The sequence below is a fragment of the Symphalangus syndactylus genome, chromosome 1, assembly GCF_028878055.3.
Source record: "Symphalangus syndactylus isolate Jambi chromosome 1, NHGRI_mSymSyn1-v2.1_pri, whole genome shotgun sequence".
In the NCBI taxonomy this organism is placed as follows: domain Eukaryota; kingdom Metazoa; phylum Chordata; class Mammalia; order Primates; family Hylobatidae; genus Symphalangus; species Symphalangus syndactylus.
In genome coordinates, this window is record NC_072423.2 from 69103803 (window position 1) to 69122925 (window position 19123).

A 19123-nucleotide genomic window follows, 5' to 3' on the forward strand; every position below is an offset into this window, starting at 1 on the left:
ATATACTAATCCCATCCAGAAGTCAACTCCCAGAGGTGGATTTACCTTGAAGCAAATGAAGCTTGAATTTCAGGGTCTCTCACTACCCAAATCCCAGCAAGACCTTATGTCCTAGCTTCTACCGCTAATTTATTTATTTAGTTTGTAAAGAGTGCCCTCCAAGTTGTATCAGCTTCATGCCGACAAAACCTGACCCTGACCCTGTTTACTGCCATTTCCAGTCATCAGTTATCTGCTAACTGATTGTCCAAGTTTCAGCTTTACCCAGGGCAAATCTTGCTCTCAGAAGTATAGTTAACTATTTTCCTAGTTGTCTCCCAGTTCTTTTTTTTTTTTTTTTTTTTTTTTAGCTCAGTTGCCCAGGCTTAAATGCAGTGGCGAGATCAGAGCTCACTGCAGCCTTGTTGTTCGTTTGTTTTAATATTTATTTTTCACTTAGCTTGCAAGGCAAGGAGACTGTCTGTGAAATGCTCTGGTCTGTCCCTCGTGGGAGAATGTACGATAAAGAATGGAGTCACTAGGACTGATGCTTTGCACGGGGCTCGAGGGAGTTGTTCTCTCCAAGAGCACTAACGGAGGTACAGGGACAAGAGGAGGCGCATCCAGTACTTCTGGAGAGGAAGCTTGTCTCTGCGTCTACTCTTTTGTTTGAAATGAGCCCCTAGGACATAAACTTCACATGTAAAGGATGCAAATATTTCAAAGCCACCTGTAAAGGGTTTGGGGATCAACTCTACTGCTTCTCAGCTCTGTTAGTGAGGATCACTGGAAATGGACAGTATTTCTATTTTTGAATTTAACTGGAATTTGAAGGGTTGACAGTTTGGTCATCTCCTATTTTTCCAGAGAGTTTCCATTCTTTTTGTTTTTGTTTTTGTTTTTAATTACTTTTTTTTCCAGATCAACAGAGCACAATGTAAGGAGGCTAATCTCTGAAGTTCAGCTCTGCTTTTGTGAAATCACATCACTTTTGCTTAATAACACCATCAGCGGTATGTGGCCGGGTTTTTATTCAAGTTGCTGTGTACTTAACAGAATAAATAAATGCTTAGGAATTGAATGTTTATCTCCCAGAAGCTACTTTGTATCCTTTTGATAATCATCTTTAATTCTAATTTTTTTAAAGTGGGAAAACACAGATAGGAAACTGTGTAATAAACACATTTATTCAACAAAGGCCTCTAATTATTCATTTATTATTGATACATTTTAATTCATGAAAGAAGAAATATTTTTACTAATATTTCTTGCAGCTGAAAATTTGTTATTGTTTGTGCATTTCTATAGGAAAGTTTGGAATTTTTTTTTTGAGGTGGGAAGTAATCGGTTTTTTAAGAAGAAATGTCCCTTTAACAGGCCAAATTGTGCAACTCTATAGTCACAGAAAAGGGCAGGCAAAGGCAGAGTGATTGCTAACTTACTTTTCCATTTTAAAGCTTATAAATTGATCTTTTAAACTTTATTTTTATAGAAATATGTTTCCACAGTTCTCATCTATAAATTATTTGCCCTGATAATTCATAGCCAGTTTTGATTTTTATTCTTTGGTTTTCAAACTCAGAAGCCCTGAAAAGAGTTTACATACATAGAAAAATTGTAAGTAAATCCAAAATCATCAAAGACAGATTAAGATTACAAGTAAAAACTCCCCATGTGCTCCTTAAGAACAACCTTAGAAGCCGGGAGCGCTGGCTCACTCCTGTAGTCCCAGCACTTTGGGAGGCCGAGGTGGGCAAATCACCTGAGGTCAGGAGTTCAAGACCAGCCTGGCCAATATGGCAAACCCCGTCTCTACTGAAAATACAAAAATTAGCCAGGTGTGGTGGTATGCACCTGTATTCCCAGTTACTTGGGAGGCTGAGGCAGAAGAATCGCTTGAACCCAGGAGGCAGAGGTTGCAGTGAGCCGAGATTACATCACTGCATTCCAGCCTGGGTGACAAGGCAGGACTCTGCCGCAAAAAAGAAAAAAAAAAAAAGAATAACCTTAGAGAGTTAATTGGGTTTATCTTGTCAGCTACCTCCACAGTGCTAGGCAGGCATCTGATCAACATTAGAAATAATAGAAAAGAAAGGAGAAGGACGCAGACACTCTGGGTGACGTGATATTCATGCAGTGTTTATATTGCAACATAAGGTGCATTTACCACCACTCCCGAAAATAAGAAAAAAGCATGCAAATACCTTCACCAGAGAGTAAAACTGAAATATCTTTTTTAATTGGCTCAATTATTTTCATACTTCTGCCATCTATGGCAGATATTTGTGACATATGACAGGAAAGTTCTCAGGTTAGGGATCACAAAGTCATTGACAATTGCAATAGGATATATTATGAAGGAGGAAAAAGAGTGCTTATTCTTTATGGAAAGAAAATATCTCATGCCCCATGTTGGGTAATATCTGCCATCCAATTCTTTCTTTTGTTTGGTGTCAGAAAACACATTGATGCAACTTGCTTATGCTCTCTGGTAAAAAAATAAATAAATAAGAAAGGAAGAAAGGAAAGAAAGAGAGAAAGAAGGAAGGAAGGAAAGGAAGGAAGGAGAGAGAGAGAGAGAGAGAAAGAAAGAAAGAAAGAAAGAAAGAAGAGAAAGAAAAGAAAAAAGAAAGAAAGAAAAGAAAAGAAAAGAAAGGAAAAGAAAGAAGGAAGGAAGGAAAGAGGAAGATAAAGAAAGAAAAAGAAAGAAAGAAAAGAGAGAAAGAAAAAGAAAGAAAGAAAAGAAAGAAAGGCACATTAAGGCCTCAGCTCACATGATGGGGAAGAGATGGGAGTTTTAGTTAAAGAGAGTTTTGTAAAAGGCAGCATTGCTTCCGATCACAAAATCCTGCCATGTTGTGTAAAGTTCAATGTTGGAAGCTAATTTTTACCTAACTTTTATCATCCGTAAGAGTTATAGACATATATTTGGTATGTTGGTACATATGTTGACTAAAATGCAATACTTCATATAAAATAAAGATCCATTTGTGTAATAAGATCATAGAGTATTATCATGTAGCATATATATGCAAGACTGTTTTTTCTTCCTATGCAATTCATCTCAATACCCTTCTTCACTCTTTTGAAAACCTATACAATCTTGTAGATGTCTTCATTGACTCTTGCCTATGGTTGTTCTGTGTGTTTCCACTAGAGGTGAACTTAACTGTGTGTAATGAATTCTGTTAGCTTTCATAAAGATAACATACCACGTGACACGAGGTTCTGGCCAGCCTGCTATGGAGCAATGCAATTTTACATTCTCCTTCTCCCAAACCGTGTGGGAGCGAGGTTTAATGATAAACTCAGGAGCATGGAGAAGATGGTCTTCATTCAGCTTAGCATGATATGACTCGGTTTCTTCTAACTGAAAAAACAAATAAGCAAACAAACATATTACCAAAATACCAATAAATCAAAGTGAATTTTGATGCTAAAATAACAAGTAGAAGGCAAAAGTTTTATTTTTCCATTTGGAAGCTTAATTTTGTGTAGAGAAAATGCACTCCCTTCTCCCTTTTAAGAACAGAGGTAGTTATTTGACATTTAACATTCTAAGTTTAGTAACATCTTTGATTTCTTTTTCTTCCTTTTTTTTTTTTTTTTCTGGCCCAGGCCGGAGTGCACTGGTGCAGCCTGGCTCACTGCAGCCTCTGCCTCCCAGGTTCATGTGATTCTCGTGCCTCAGCCTCCTGAGTAGCTGGGATTACAGGCATGCACCACCACGCCTGGCTAATTTTTGTATTTTTAGTAGAGATGGGGTTTCACCATGTTGGCTAGGCTGGTCTCAAACTCTGTCCTCAAGTAATTCTCCTGCCTTGGCCTCCTAAAATTGCGATTACAGGTGTGAGCCACCACACCTGATCATATTTTACTTCTCCAAGGTGGATTTCTTAAGGCTCTTTAAAATCTTAATTTCCTTAAAACCTAAAATTCCATGGAGTTTAAAACTATTGTTTGCTTTCTTTGACCTACATATTAATATTTTAATGTCTTTCTCCTTGTTTTCTTATGTTTTGTTTCTCCAAAAGACCACATAATCTTCATTTGAAACAAATCAGCCGGGTGCAGTGGCTCACGCCTGTAATCCCAACATTTGGGGAGGCCAAGGTGGGTGGATCACTTGAGGTCAGGAGTGCGAGACCAGCCTTGCCAACATGGCGAAACCCCATCTCTACTTAAAAAAAAAAAAAGAAAGAAAAGAAAAAAAAATTGAAAATTAGCCGGGTGTGGTGGCACGTGCCTGTAATCCCAGCTACTTGGGAGGCTTAGGCAGAAGAATCACTTGAACCCGGGAGGCGGAGGCTGCAGTGAGCTGAGACTGCACCACTGCACTCCAACCTGGGGGACAGAGTGAGACTCCATCTCAAAAAAAAAAAAAAAAAATCAATCTATATCTACACACACACACTCACACACATACACACACACCCCCTTATGACATGCATTTCCACCTTTGTAAGTTACTTTAAACTGTCTTTTCTTACTGTTTTCCTTAGGGACAGGTGTTCTGCCTTTTCTCGAATCACAACTTTCCTTGACTTCTTTTCAGAAGTTTCTTCCTGTTGAAGAGTGGATGTGGCCTGTTTGGAAACCACGGACTGCCTGGATGCCGTGGACTGCTTGGATGCTGTGGACTGCCTGGATGCTGTGGACTGCTTGGATGCCGTGGACTGCTTAGATGCCGTGGACTGCTTAGATGCCGTGGTCTGCTTAGATGCCGTGGACTGTTTAGATGTTGTGATTCCTTCCTCACTAGCAAGAAGATTCCTCTGGGCTATATAAGCAGCAGCTTCTTTAATTCTTTCTTCTTCTGTATCTGTAATTCCACTGACATGCTTTTGACTAAAACACAATAATGGCAAAATGTAGATGTTGTGGATGGCAGTGATAAGATTGAGTAATTTTACTAAGTTCAAAGTACCACACCTCAGACACTATATCCTGCACCAAAAGAAAACCCGATATAGAAAAGAAGGTATATCAGAAGCTGACGCTTCATGTACAGAAGTATTCCTTGCCTTAACAAATAACAACAATAATAACACCTATAATGGCCCTGGTGCTTTTCACATACATTATCTTGTTTCATCCCCATACAAGCCTTATGAGATAAACTTTTTTTTTTTTTATATGGAGTCTCGCTCTTGTTGCCCAGGCTGGAGTGCAGTGGTGTGATCTCAGCTCACTGCAACCTTGGCCTCCTGGGTTCAAGAAATTCTCCTGCCTCAGCCTCCCAAGGAGCTGGGATTACAGGCTCCTGCTACCATGCCCGGCTAATATTTTGTAATTTTAATAGAGACAGGGTTTCACCATGTTGGCCAGGCTGGTCTCGAACTCCTGACCTCAGGTGATCCACCAGCCTTGGCCTCCCAAAGTGCTGGGATTACATGCGTGAGCCACCGTGCCCTGCCAAGATAAATTATTATTGCTGTTTTAAATATATCGTAACAAGGTTCAGATAAGTTGGATAACTTGGCCAAGGTCGTCTCATTGGTTGTCTTAGTGTGTTTAAACATGATTTTGTTTAAAATAAAAGATTATGGTTCCTTTCCAGAAAAACCATATTGTCAAATGAGATCTAGTTTGTGTGCCTGTGACCCTGATACATGAGTAGGAGCTTGATCTGGGTTCTGTCACTTTGCTGATGTAATGCATTGCCTGGAGTTGTTACATGTATGAATAAGCTCTGAATTTACATGAGGTTCCTTATGCCTACTGGGTTTCTTTCTAAGATAATACATATTGTATGTGCATATACTATGTGTGTACCTATACTATATACTAAGAAATTATCAAACTCGTGATGGAAGTGGTGACGTTTATAAGTGTGACTCGTTATTATTCATATTTGATGACGATAGTAAGGGAGTGGTAACATCCCAAGTGCAATGTCTACTGTGGCAGTTTATGATAGAATCTGTGCTGTGATTTATTCATATTGTTTAAAAATATTTGAATTATTTTAACGTATTTCAATGCCTTTTGTTGTAAACCCCCTCAAATGTTTTAGTGAGAGAGTGTATTGATTACGTCGAAGATTCTCTTGACATTGAGTCTCCTTAGACCTCTTAAGTCAGAATCGTGCATTCTAAGAATGATTACTTCAGAATGTAAACAAATGCTGCCATTGTGTTAGCAAGTTCCTGACATCTAAATCTATGCCCCTTGCTGAGGAATAAGATTCCACATTTGCCAAGATTGGGGTTTCTCATGGACTATTGCTAAAACATCTGGCAGACGAGGTGAGTCCACGTTGTTTCTGACTAAATGCAGTGAGTAAATTTTAAGTTTTTTTCTCTCTGTAAATATTAATAAGCTAATCCCTACTATGGACGTTAGTAATATGTCCATTATTATTTGGGGGGGGAGGAGGAAGATGAAAGATTTTTAGCTTGGTGTCCTCACATAATAACCTGTCATTCTTTTTTGAACAAGATAGGAAGTGAATGAATTACTAACTGAATACAAAACAAACCATCAGGAGAATTTGCTTGGAATTCTCTATGGAAGTCAATATACAATAGAGAGATGTGAAATGAGCTTTGTGAGCTGTTTCAATTCATGTAATGATGGATCATATTCAGTGCTAGTCTTGCCCCAGGCTCCAAGTAAGAGAACTTTATGTTTAAGTTCTCATTACTACTGATACTGGATATGTTGGCACAGCTCTAGAGGGTCAAATGAAGTGATAGTCTCCCTGCCTTTTCCATTGACAAAGAAGCTAAACTTCAAAAAAAAACCTAATTATTTCACACGAGAACTCAACTACACTTAAAAAGTATGTTAGACCCAGGCAATAGGGATATTCTCCTTTAAGTAAACCCTTCTATAACCTGGACACAAAAGCCAAACTGTGAGGCTAACATGTTGACAAAAGTACACTACTACAAAGTAAAAATAAATTTAAAATCTCCCAGTACTCTGCGAATCTCTGACAGTCTCAATTCAAAAATCTCTTGTTGACACAAAGTTTACTCGATTTATTGGAATGTAAGTGGAAATTTCAGGTGCCATGCAGAGGAAATGGCATTTTCCAGAAGCACACTGTGAGTGCAGAGGGCATGTCCACTGCATTCGCCAGGCTTACGTGGGACTTTCAATTCTTTCCCTCTCAGGCATGCAGCTTTCAGCAAGTCACTCTGCTATGATTTCCTTGTCCAAAACGTTGATATATTAATATCTCTGCAGGGTTGTGGGTTGTATGGAGAATTTAGCAAGATGGTTTATATAAAGCACCTTGCGTGAGTCCCAGCAAATAATAATAGACACTCAACAGATGTTCATTTCTTTTCCATCCTCTCCTCAAATTGTTAATACTGCCAAAACCACTGTGAAATGTTATTTTCGACATAGTAACAGAGTATAGGTGATGACACCATATAAGATATAATGGAGAACTAGAAATAAAGCCTAGAAGATCAATTTTTCTTCACATCTTTTTTTTTTTTTTTTTTTTGAGATGGGGTCTCACTCTGTGGCCCAGGCTGGAGTGCAGTGGCGTGATCTCAGCTCACTGCAACCTCCGTCTCCCAGGTTTAAGCGATTCTCCTGCCTCAGCCTCCCCAGTAGCTGGGACTACAGGTGCCCGCCACCACGCCCAGCTAATTTTTTTGTATTTTTAGTAGAGACCAGGTTTCACCATGTTAGCCAGGATGGTCTCAATCTCCTGACATTGTGATCCGCCCGCCTTGGCCTCCCAAAGTGCTGGAATTACAGGTGTGAGCCACCGTGCCTGGCCTCACATCTTCTTTTATCACAGTTTATTTGGTAAATGGTCACTTCTTGGGATTGGCCAGGAAGAGACAAATAGTTTGGTGTGGACACAGCAGGGAGAAGATGTTAGGAGTAAGAAGCTTCATTTTGTTCCCTGCCAGGTGGAGTCATGTCACATAGGCTGGTGTTAAGCTGATGTGGTTTTTAAATGATTTTTTGAAACAGAGTGGGAAAAATACTGGAGACAAAAGACTTTACTGCTCTAGCCTACCATCTCTTATAAGGAATGCGAGTTACATTAAGCTACTGTGAAGAGGTCAAAAGGCTGGGCATGCATACTTAGCAGTGAAAGCGTGTTTGTCTGGAAAGTTCACTTAAAAAAATCAGAGATAGCAAAGATATCAGATAAAAAGCTAAAAACAGAATGTTATTTATCCCTTTACCTTCCTAATTGGGTTCAGAGCAATTATGACATTAGCCTCTGACACAAGTCAGAAAGGAACTGTCAGAGGGCAATGGAAAGAAAAACACAGGCAACAGAAGTAGGTCACCATCAATCACAACCAAATTATTTCCTGACTTCCAAGAGGATCTAGTTTTCCATGACATTTGCTCTTAGAGGATGGCCTCATTTTGAGTGTCACCTGAGCTATGGGACTAACTCTCTGTTCAAAGAGAAATAAACAGGAGATGAACCATAAAGTTCCTGCCGAGCTTCAATCTTGGTGTCCAGGACAAGTTTCCTTTCAAGAATTCCTTTGAATATTATTACTGCTCAAAAATAATGTTTATGTAATAAAGATAGAAAATTGGCATCACACAGACTTGTGATTTAGTGATTATTTTGTTTGAAGTTTACCTCAAAGTAAATAGCAATCTATTTCCCATTGAACAAGGCATTCAAATTATGATGAGATTTTTTCCCCCAGTGAATAATAATTAAAACCATACTGATAACCAACATATTTTTCAGCTACCTAAACGTGTCATCTTGGGTTTTTTTTAAAAGTTCACCCAGGCCAGGTGTGGTGGCTCATGCCTGTAATTCCAGCACTTTGGGAGCCCAAGCAGGCCTGGGTAACAGAGTGAGACCCTACCTCAAATACATAAATATATATATACATATATATATATACACGCAATAATAAAAATTCACCCAACATTTTGTAGTTGTTGAAGCTTTCTTTTTACTCTGGCTGTCCTGTCCAATCACTAGCATCCCAGGATCCACTTCCCATTCCAGCTAGTTTTATAAGCAGCATTAAGTTCTGATCATTCTTGTTTGTCATGTAGCCATCCCACGTGATGGCAAAATTTCTGAAAAGGAAGTCCCTTTTAACACAATTAACACATCTCTCTCAGTGCAGGGTTCCGAGCTTCCTCAGATCTTACTCAATCAGTATATAGTAAGTGCTTAATAAAAGGTTAGCTGCTTTTACTATGATCTAACTAGTGCTCAATAAATGTTAGCTGCTACTTCTATAATCTGTCCACAGCAATTATGACTATAATCTGCTATTCCTATAGCACTTACTATATACTTCTTAATAATTAAAGCCAGGAAGAAAAAGCACACTCACCGTCCTGAGAAAATGGGTACCATGTAGTCACTGGGCAAATTTTCTTTCTCTTCTCCAGACAGAAGGCTGTGTTTGGCTCTCTTTGGTTTGGGGCTCAACTTGGATGAATAATCATCTAACAGCAGACTGGAATCTGTAAGTCTGAAATAAACCACCTAACATCAGACAGTAACAAAAAAAGGCATTTACAATATTCAAAATACTGATATAGGAAGTTTTAACCTGGGAGAAATTTTACCAAATCCTAGATCTCTAATGTTACAATTATCTCTTATCTTTACAATTAAAGTAGAGTTAGGAAGATTTCAAATAATGGATTCTATACAGACAGAAAAGAAAAATAGTGATAATAATTTTATGGCTACAGTAATTGCATGGCTTTTTCCCCAACTTAAAGTCTCAAGGGAAAAGAGTGATGCTTTTATGATAGTTCTAAATGCCCTTTTGTGTTAATGTCGTGTTGGAAATTTAGGCAGTCTATATAAATGGTTTTGATACATAGTGCATCCAAATTCTTTTGGGAGCTTATTTAAAATGCACACTTTTCTAGATAGGTTCATTCTGATGTAGGACCGTTGGTTTACACTGAGACCTTTATGTATTATAGGCAACTCCTGCCTTTGAAGGGACATGGGGCTTATTAAATAATAGAGTTAATATATTTTATGGGAACACACGATGCCAGTTGACTCAGTGATTCACAAGGGTGTGATAAAGAAGCCTTTGATCAGTTCTGTCTTCCTATGCACACTGGTACCAATGTGCACTTGGAGGTAGTTAGTGTTCTAATAAACCAAAAAATTGACTAGAGAAGTGGAAAACATGAGAGCAGAGATAGAGAAAAAGGACTGATGAAATGAAAAGAATAGTCTTAATTTATATAGTTCTTGAATGAAATGAAATGCATTTTTATACAAACATATACAATTTGGCATAAACTTCAGAAGTTCATGAACTCCCTCAAGTCAATCCATGAACTTGGGGCTAAAAGTCCTGATCTACACAGTAAGGAAAGATGTTAACAATAGGGGTCTGTATGGGAACTCTCTGCACTATCCTTGTAATCATTTTGTAAATTTGAAACCATTCTTAAAAAAAAAAAAGTTAATATATTTTTTAAAAGCCCCTGTCTAGAGAATCTCTAAAGACAAGGTGAATAGGGGTATTGTGGCATGGGAAAAGCCAAGCTGCCCATTTGAAATAGAAAAACCTTCCAAACCATCCAAACCTTGACCATTTCGTAATCTTCGAAAATCATTTGAAAAAGCAAAAGGGATTACCTAATCAAAAGCAGAAGAGAGGCCAAGCACATACATGGTACAAAATGGATATATGACGATGCGAGAAAACAAGCAGCACAGGGCTTTGACATGCAGAGCAGGCAGCGGCCCCTTGAATCCTCTGGGGAGGTCGCATGGAAATGGCCAAACTCTTCCTTCCCCACTATCTACCCCCTCCCCCAGTGGGGAATATCCATCTCTTTTTCTATGATGAGCATTAAAACTAAAGGTTAGAACTTTGAATTCAAGCTTGTGGATTGGTTACCAACTGGAAGCCAGGGTGACATTTGTTCCTGGCCGGCTGTCCTGGGCAGCAGCAAAATGACTGCATTCTATACCCCAGCAGGTCACAGAGTACAGGCTGTGCTTATACAGGTCTAAGTTTAAAGTGGTATTTTCCCTCACCTCTTTATTCCATTAGCATCCAAAATAACATACTTATGGGGCTTAAGAGTTTCATTTTTTCCCCCGTTTCTAGAACAATTGAATTTCCAATTTCTCTCCTGTTTTTCTGCTTTTGCTTTTCTCTCTTTACTTCCATTCTAGTGGCTACAGTCATATTCTCATGAGCTCATTATTTCTTGACATTTATTTACATCAAAATAGCTATGATTTGTTATTCTTTTCATTGCATTGCCCCTTTTTCTGTCATTTATCCTGTAAGACAAATTCTTAAAATAATGCATTTATTACATAGAATGTGCCATAATATGAGTATTCCATTCTCACAAGCAAATCACAGGAGCTGTTTTTTTTTTTTTCTTGTATGTCCTTCCAATGTAGGAGCTGATTTTTAATAGTTGAACTTTATGCTAAAGACTCATGGCACTTTCATCAGCTTCCACTTCATATTTCATTTGGAACAGAAGAATTTTTAAAAAGCATTATGATGTTGTGTTATATAGTACTGCTTAGAAAACTCAAGATCTCCACTTTTATTATGCTAATATTTCTTCAAGCCTTTGATTTCTAATAAAGAGTATTGAAGAATTAGATGTTAAAATACCATGCGAACTGATGATTTAGTAATGCTAAGACATTTATTTATTGAGGCTAGCAAACAAAACTAAATCAGATAGACACAAACTTTAAAGAAAGTGACTGTGTTATAATAAGCATAATTATCTTAAGAAAAACCATCCATAGTCTATTTTGTCATGATCCATGAACTCTGAAGTCCAACAACTTACTCTATCAAATTTTAAAGTTGAATAATGTTTCTAGAGGAGTTACATAGAATATGTAGATTTTAAATTTCTTTGATCTTAAATCAAAGAGCTAAATAAGGGCTTGCTAACCCCTTGGGCTTTTACGTATTTAAATTTTGAAAATAGGCCAACAACTCAGTTTCTGAGTAGATACCAAACTTAATATGTATGGATTGCTGTCAGTCTTTACCTATTAAAACTACATGTAGTGTTTTTTAATGTACTTAGCTTAAATCTTGAAGCTTTCTGAATTTTGATGAAAGCAATCAAATTAAGCAAAAGGCAAGGGTTAATTGTGTGTGCGCGCAGGTATCTATCAGCCTGCAGCTGTATCTATATCTAGGTACATCTTTTTGTACTCCCCCACCAATTATGCTAGTCCTTGTTAATATGTCTACAGTTAACAGATTTTAAATACATATCCTAGTGTGTAGGACATTATCACATACATCTATGACTGGTAGCACCACAGGGAAGAGATGTAGCCAAGGTACAAAATGTACTCTCCAGAAATATTCCAGGAACTCAGAAGTAGACTTACACCTGCATCTAATTCAAATACTGAATAGAAAATATTATAACCCCCTGCTTGTTCAGCTTCATAACAGGAAAAGCAAGAACAAAACCATTTATAGAATCTCAGAGCTGAAAGAGGACTCGGGGATATTTATACCAGGCCCTTGATTTGACAGATGTGGAAAGCAAAGCCTGGAGAGTGTTTGCAACTCACCCATGCTCACACAGTGAGTTGGTGGTGAACTGGGACTAGCATTCATCTCTTCTTAATTTTCAGGTTAGTGTTCTTTACACTATACCAGTCATCTCCAACTTCTTTTTTTTTTTTTTTTTTGAGACGGAGTCTCACTCTGTCACCCAGGCTGGAGTGCAATGGTGCGATCTTGGCTCACTGCAACCTCTGCCTCCCGAGTTCAAACAATTCTCCTGCCTCAGCCTCCTGAATAGCTGGGATTATAGGCGCACGCCACCATGCCCGGCTAATTTTTGTACTTTTTAGTAGAGACGGAGTTTCGCCAGGCTGGTCTCAAACTCCTGATCTCAGGTGATCCGCCTCCCTCGGCCTCCCAAAGTGCTGGGATCTCCAACTTTTATGATCAAGTACTCTCAATTACAAAAAATTGGGGGCGTACTACCTATATATGTTTATTTATAAGTTCTATCCATATACTACTGTATAAATAGTCTCATTTTATGAAGCATTCAGCCAATAGAAAAACACTGAAGACCATGCTTGATTTTTTTTTTTTTTTTTTAAAGAAGTGTTAAGGCCGGGCGCAGTGGCTCACGCCTGTAATCCCAGCACTTTGGGAGGCCGAGGCGGGCGGATCACGAGGTCAGGAGATCTAGACCATCCTGGCTAACTTGGTGAAACCCCGTCTTTACTAAAAATTCAAAAAATTAGCTGGGCCTTGTGGCGGGTGCCTGTGGTCCCAGCTACTCGGGAGGCTGAGGCAGGAGAATGGCGTGAACCTGGGAGGCAGAGCTTGCAGTGAGCCGAGATTGCGCCACTGCACTCCGGCCTGGGGGACAGAGCAAGACTCTGTCTCAAAAAAAAAAAAAGAAGAAATGTTACTATTTCATTCTATACTCCAATGGCTTGCCTTTGTGGACTCCCCAGTTTGCAGACCATAAAACCATGTCATACTGCCCATGATGACTTTGATGTTGATTTGCTCTCCCTGAATTTATTCACCTAAATTGAAGTTATGAAATCATCAGTTACAGCTAAAAATAAAGCACAAAAAACCTCATTAAACTGAACATAAGTAAAATGCTGGCCCCTTAAAGTTATGTTTATAATCACCATATAATTTGGGGAAATTGTTCCAGGTTCACTAGGATGAATAAATGTGTTCATGCTTATGAGAAGTATAGATCTGCTTAATGGCTATGTTACTTTCTGAAAACATTCTGACAGCCTATCAGCACGTTTCAGAGAAAGGATGAACTGTGGGCATTGTCTCCGCTGACCGTGCTACCAAAGCCAGCATCACCCATCCTTATGTATTCAGGGTTAGGCTGCATTATTGGTTTCTCTGTCTTTCCCACTGCCTGTGACTACTCCAGAAGAGGGATGGTCTCAGTGATCTTTATATTCTCAGCACTGTGCCTAGTGCCTGGCATAACTCAATAAATGTTTATTAAATGAAGTGAAATAAAGATTTATGACCAGGCGCAGTGGCTCACGCCTGTAATCCCAGCACTTTGGAAGGCCGAGGCGGGTGGATCACGAGGTCAGGAGTTCACGACCAGCCTGGCCAAGACGGTGAAACCCCGTCTCTACCAAAAATACAAAACTTAGCTGGGCGTGGTGGCAGGCGCCTGTAATCCCAGCTACTAAGGAGGCTGTGGCAGAGAATTGCTTCAACTCGGAAGAGGGAGGTTGCAGTGAGCCAAGATCGCACCACTGCCCTCCAGCCTGGGTAACAGAGAGAGACTCCGTCTCAAAAAAGAAGAAAAAAAGATTTATTCTCCTGTAATAAAACCCTAGCTCAAGGATTCTCAACCCTGGTTTCACATCAGAATCAGCTGAGGAATGATTAAAAATGACCGATGCAGAGGTGGGACTTCCAGTATGGTGGAAGGAGTAGTTCCTCAGTTCCTCTCCCCAAAGCAGTGATGATATACAACACATTGTCAAAAATAACCAATCAGGGCTCTGAAAATCAATCAAAGGCATACACTACACTGAGAATTGGCTATTCATAGAACAAACAAACAACTGAACTTCACGTATGAGCAGCGGGAGTCTGTGTGTCATTCCTGCCTAGGCTTCTCCCATCCCTTACCCCCAGCTTAGTCCATAAGGTAGTTCAACCAAGATGAGAAAAGGCATGAAAAGGAGCAGCCAGGGAAGACTGACTTGATTTGGGGCACAATATGATAAAACCCCACATCCAGCAGCACTGTGAATAACAGTAGCAATCTGGGTGGCAAACAAACAAGGGAAGACCAGCAGCTCAGCTAGCCTGAGGTTACAGTCAGGCTTGGGGCAAGCAGCAGATTGGTAGATCAGCCAGAAATTTACCAGGAAGATCTGGAAAATAAGGTAGTCACAGGGTCCTTCATAAGCTCTCCATACATATATGTGTGGGAAAAATTGGAGAGGGCCAAGTTTTCCACACATCATTGGCTGACTGTAATCCTGTGCACGTGTGCAGAGGACAGGCAAGAGAGCCTGGAATCAAGCAAAACCAGACTTACTTAAAAATTACCTGCACACAGGCTGTGCACGGTGGCTCACACCTGTAATCCCAGCACTTAGGGAGGCCGAGGTGGGTGGATCATGAGGTCAAGAGATTAAGACAATCCTGGCCAACATGGTGAAACCCTGTCTCTACTAAAAATACAAAAATTAGCTAGGCACGGTGGCGCATGCCTATAGTCCCAGCTACTCCGGAGGCTGAGGCAGGAGAATCACCTGAACCCGGGAGGTGGAGGTTGCACCAAGCTGAGATCATGCCACTGCACTCCAGCCTGGGTGACAGAGTGAGACTCCGTCTCAAAAAAAAAAAAAAAAATTACCTGCACACTTTAGCTGTGTTCCCCAACACACACTCAGATCTACTGCCAGAGGGTGGAAGATTTACTGTCTTGAGCTGTTTGGGCACAATGTCTGACCACTCATTGGCCATTAATCTACGCAAACACAGTGTGATTCCTAGGAATTCAGGCTTAAAAATGAGAACAAGAATTTAAAAAACAAAAACAAAGCTGAGCAGACACACCTGCAGCCACACAGTAGTTAAAGAGATTCTACAAGTTATGTCCAGCCAAATTATTAAACAAAGCTGAGATCACACCACTGCACTCCAGACTGGGCAACAGAGCGAGACTCCAGCTGAAAACAAACAAACAAACAAACAGAAAAAAACCCAAAAAACAAAAAACAAAACCAAAATACAGCAACAACACACTCTGAGGAAAATTCAGAATTCAGAATTGTAACAATATATTATCTGACATGTCCCATTTTTAACAACAATAAAAGTTATGAGACATGCCAAGAAATAGGAAAATGTAACCCACACCAATGGGAAAATAGTAGTAAACAAAAATTGTCTCTGGGTTGTCCTTGATGTTGGGTTTAGCAGACAAAGACTTCAAAGTAGCAATTATAAATATGTTCAAAAACTGAAGGAAACCATGTTTAAAGAGTTAAAGGAATGTATTACAACAATGATTCAACAAATACAGAATGTCAACAAAGAAATATAAATTATAAAATAAAATCAAAGGACACTCTGGAGTTAAAAAGTACAATAACAAATGAAAATTTCTTAGAGGGACTCAACGGCAGATGTTAGATAAGGGAAGAAAGAATCAATAAAGCTGAAAATAGAAATTACCCATTCTAAAGCAAAGAGATAAAAGAATAAAGAAAAATTAAAAGAGCCTCAGAAACCTGTGAGACAATGTCAAACATACTAACATATGAGTAATGGCAGTGCCAGAAAGGGAAGAGAGAGAGAAAGGGCAGGAAAATATACTTGAAGAAATAATAGACTAAAGCTTCCAAAATTTGATGAAAATACTAATCTATGGATTCAAGATGCTCAAAAAACCCAAGTAGAATAACACAGAAAAAGATACATAGACCTGGAAATATCGAAGTCAAACTGTTGAAAGTCAAAGCCAGAGAGAAACCTTGAAAGCATCAAGAGTAAAATGATTCTTTACACACAGGGGAACAATAATACTGTTAATAGTAGGCTTCTCATCAGGAAAAATGGCACTGACATGACATATTTAAGTGCTGAAAAACAATGTTAATCAAGAATTCTATATCCAGCTGGGCACAGTGGCGCATACCTGTAATCCTAGCACTTTGGGAGGCTGAAGGGGGTGCATCACTTGAGGTCAGGAGTTTGAGACCAGCCTGTCCAACATGGTGGAACCCTGTCTCTACTAAAAATACAAAAATTAGCCGGGCATGGTGGTGCACTCCTGTAATGTCAGCTACTCAGGAGGCTGAGGCAGGAGAATCGCTTGAACCTGGGAGGCAGAGGTTGCAGTGAGCCAAGATCGTGCCACTGCACTCCAGCCCTGGCGACAGAGTGAGACTCTGTCTCAAAAAAAAAAAAAGACTAAAGGTAATTTAATTGTAATTTAAACCCACACAAAAAGATGGAGAACAACCAGAAAGTAAATAATTGGGTAAATACAAAAGACAGTGTGTGTACATACACATACACACATGTATATGCACATACATGTATATGTTTATACATACATATGTATATAAATTTGTATGTATATAAGCTTATACACATATATGTATGTAAATTTTTACATATATATTCTATTAAATTCTTTTTTTTTTTTTTTTGAGACAGAGTCTTGCTCTGTCACCCAGGCTGGAGTGCAATGGCATGGTCTAACTCTGTAACCTCCACCTCCCGGGTTCAAGCCATCCTCCCACCTCAGCCTCTCAAGTAGTTGGGACTACAGGCACACATCACCATGCCCAGCTAATTTCTGTATTTTTTGTAGAAATGGGATTTCACCATGCTGCCCAGGCTGGTCTCAAATGCTTGAGCTCAAGTGAGTCACCCACCTTGGCCTCTGAAAGTGCTGGAATTACACATGTAAGCCACTGCACCCAGCCTTCTCTTAAATTCTTTAAAAGATATAATATTGTATAAAATGCTCATTGCCTTGTGTTGTTGGGCTTACAACATTCATAGTTGTAATATACTTGACAATAGTGCAAAGGAGGGAGAAGGAAATGAAGCTATATTAGAGGAAAGTTTCTATGTTTACTGGTATTCAGTGAGTATATATTATCTGAAGTAGATAGAAATAAGTTAATATGTATATTGTAATTCCTAAGGCAATCCCTAGGAAAATAGCTCAAAGAATATAGTCAAGAAACAAAAGAATTAAAACAATACACTAAAAAGTTCCATTTAATACAAAATAAGGCAATAAAGGAGTAATTAAAGAGATATGAGATATACTAAAAAAAGTGGCAGACATAAACACAACCATATCAGTAATTTTATTACATGTAAATGGAATAAAAAACTCCAAGGAACAGGCAGAGGTTGTCAGACTGAATGGAAAAAAAAAGATTCAACTAATCCACTTATATGCTGCCACAAGAGGCACACCCTAAATTTAAAGACACATTTGTTAAAGTAAAAGGATAAAAAAGATATACCATGCAAATGGTAAGCTATATTAATATAAAACATAATATACTTTACATCAAGAAATATTATTAGAGACAAAGAGGAATATTTCATAATGATAAAATGGTCAATTTCTCAGAAAAACATAATAATTGTAAATGTATATACACCTAACAACAGATCCCCAAAATACATAAAGCAAAAATGACAGAATTAAAAGAAATATAAAACTGAAAAATGATAGTTGGAGACTTCAATATTCCACACTCAATAACTGATAGAACAACTAGATTTTAAAAATCATCAAGAACGTAGAATACTTGCAAAACAGTATCAATCACCTTGACGTGACTGATCTTTCTTGAGTACTTTACCCAAGGACAACAGAATACTTATTCTTTTCAACATTCTCAAGGAGGGTTCATATGGTAGTCCACAAAACAATCTCAATCAATTTAAAAGAGCTAGAATCATGGAAAATATATCCCCAGATAACAGAAGAATTAAACAAGAATCTACAATGGAAAAAAATTTAGAAAATTCTCAAATATAAGGAAATTAACAACATACTTTTAAATAACCTATTGGTCAAAAAGAAATCACAGAGGAAATTAGAAAATACTTCGAGCTATATAAAAACAAAAGCATAACTTATTTTAAAATAAATGGGATACAGCTAAAGCAGTACTTAGAGGGACATACATAGCTTTAAGTGTTTATATTAGAAAAGAAGGTCTCAAACTAATAATTTAAGCTTCCATCATAAGAAGCTAGAAAAAGATAAAACTAAACACAAAACAAGCAGAAGGGCAATATAATAAAGATTAGAGGGGACATAAATGAAAAAGAAAACAGAAAAACAATAAAATTAATGAAACAAAAGTTGGTTCTTTGAAAAGATCATGACAATTAGTAAGGCTTTCACTAAATTGACTATAAATAATAGAAGACACAAATTATTAAAATCAAGAATGAAAGAAGAGACATCACTAACAACCTTATAGGAATTAAGAGGCTCACAAAGAAATAATGTAGATGCCTTTATGCCAACAAATTAGACAACTTAGACAAAATAGGAAAATTCCTATAAAGACTCAAATTACTAAAGCTAACTCAAGAACAAATTACAAAATCTGAAGAGATCAATAACAAGTAAAGAACTCGAATTGGTAATTTAAAATTTTCCTACAATGAAAAGTCCATGC

The 19123-nt window shown here is 38.4% G+C and overlaps 1 protein-coding gene and 1 long non-coding RNA gene across 2 annotated transcripts in view; one reads left to right on the plus strand and one right to left on the minus strand.

The window, feature by feature from the left end:
- MYOM1 (myomesin 1) overlaps positions 1 to 19123 on the minus strand; it is a 181896-nt gene that overhangs the window by 121337 nt on the left and 41436 nt on the right. The window contains exons 4-6 of the mRNA XM_055237126.2: positions 9279 to 9419; positions 4470 to 4827; positions 3192 to 3349 (exon numbers count right to left, since the gene is read on the minus strand). Coding sequence (XP_055093101.2) covers positions 3192 to 3349; positions 4470 to 4827; positions 9279 to 9419 — 657 coding nt within the window. The remainder of the gene's footprint in view (positions 1 to 3191; positions 3350 to 4469; positions 4828 to 9278; positions 9420 to 19123) is intronic.
- LOC134736863 (uncharacterized) overlaps positions 1 to 19123 on the plus strand; it is a 60690-nt gene that overhangs the window by 10890 nt on the left and 30677 nt on the right. The window contains exons 4-5 of the long non-coding RNA XR_010121266.1: positions 4535 to 6257; positions 9337 to 9413. This is a non-coding gene — a long non-coding RNA (uncharacterized lncRNA). The remainder of the gene's footprint in view (positions 1 to 4534; positions 6258 to 9336; positions 9414 to 19123) is intronic.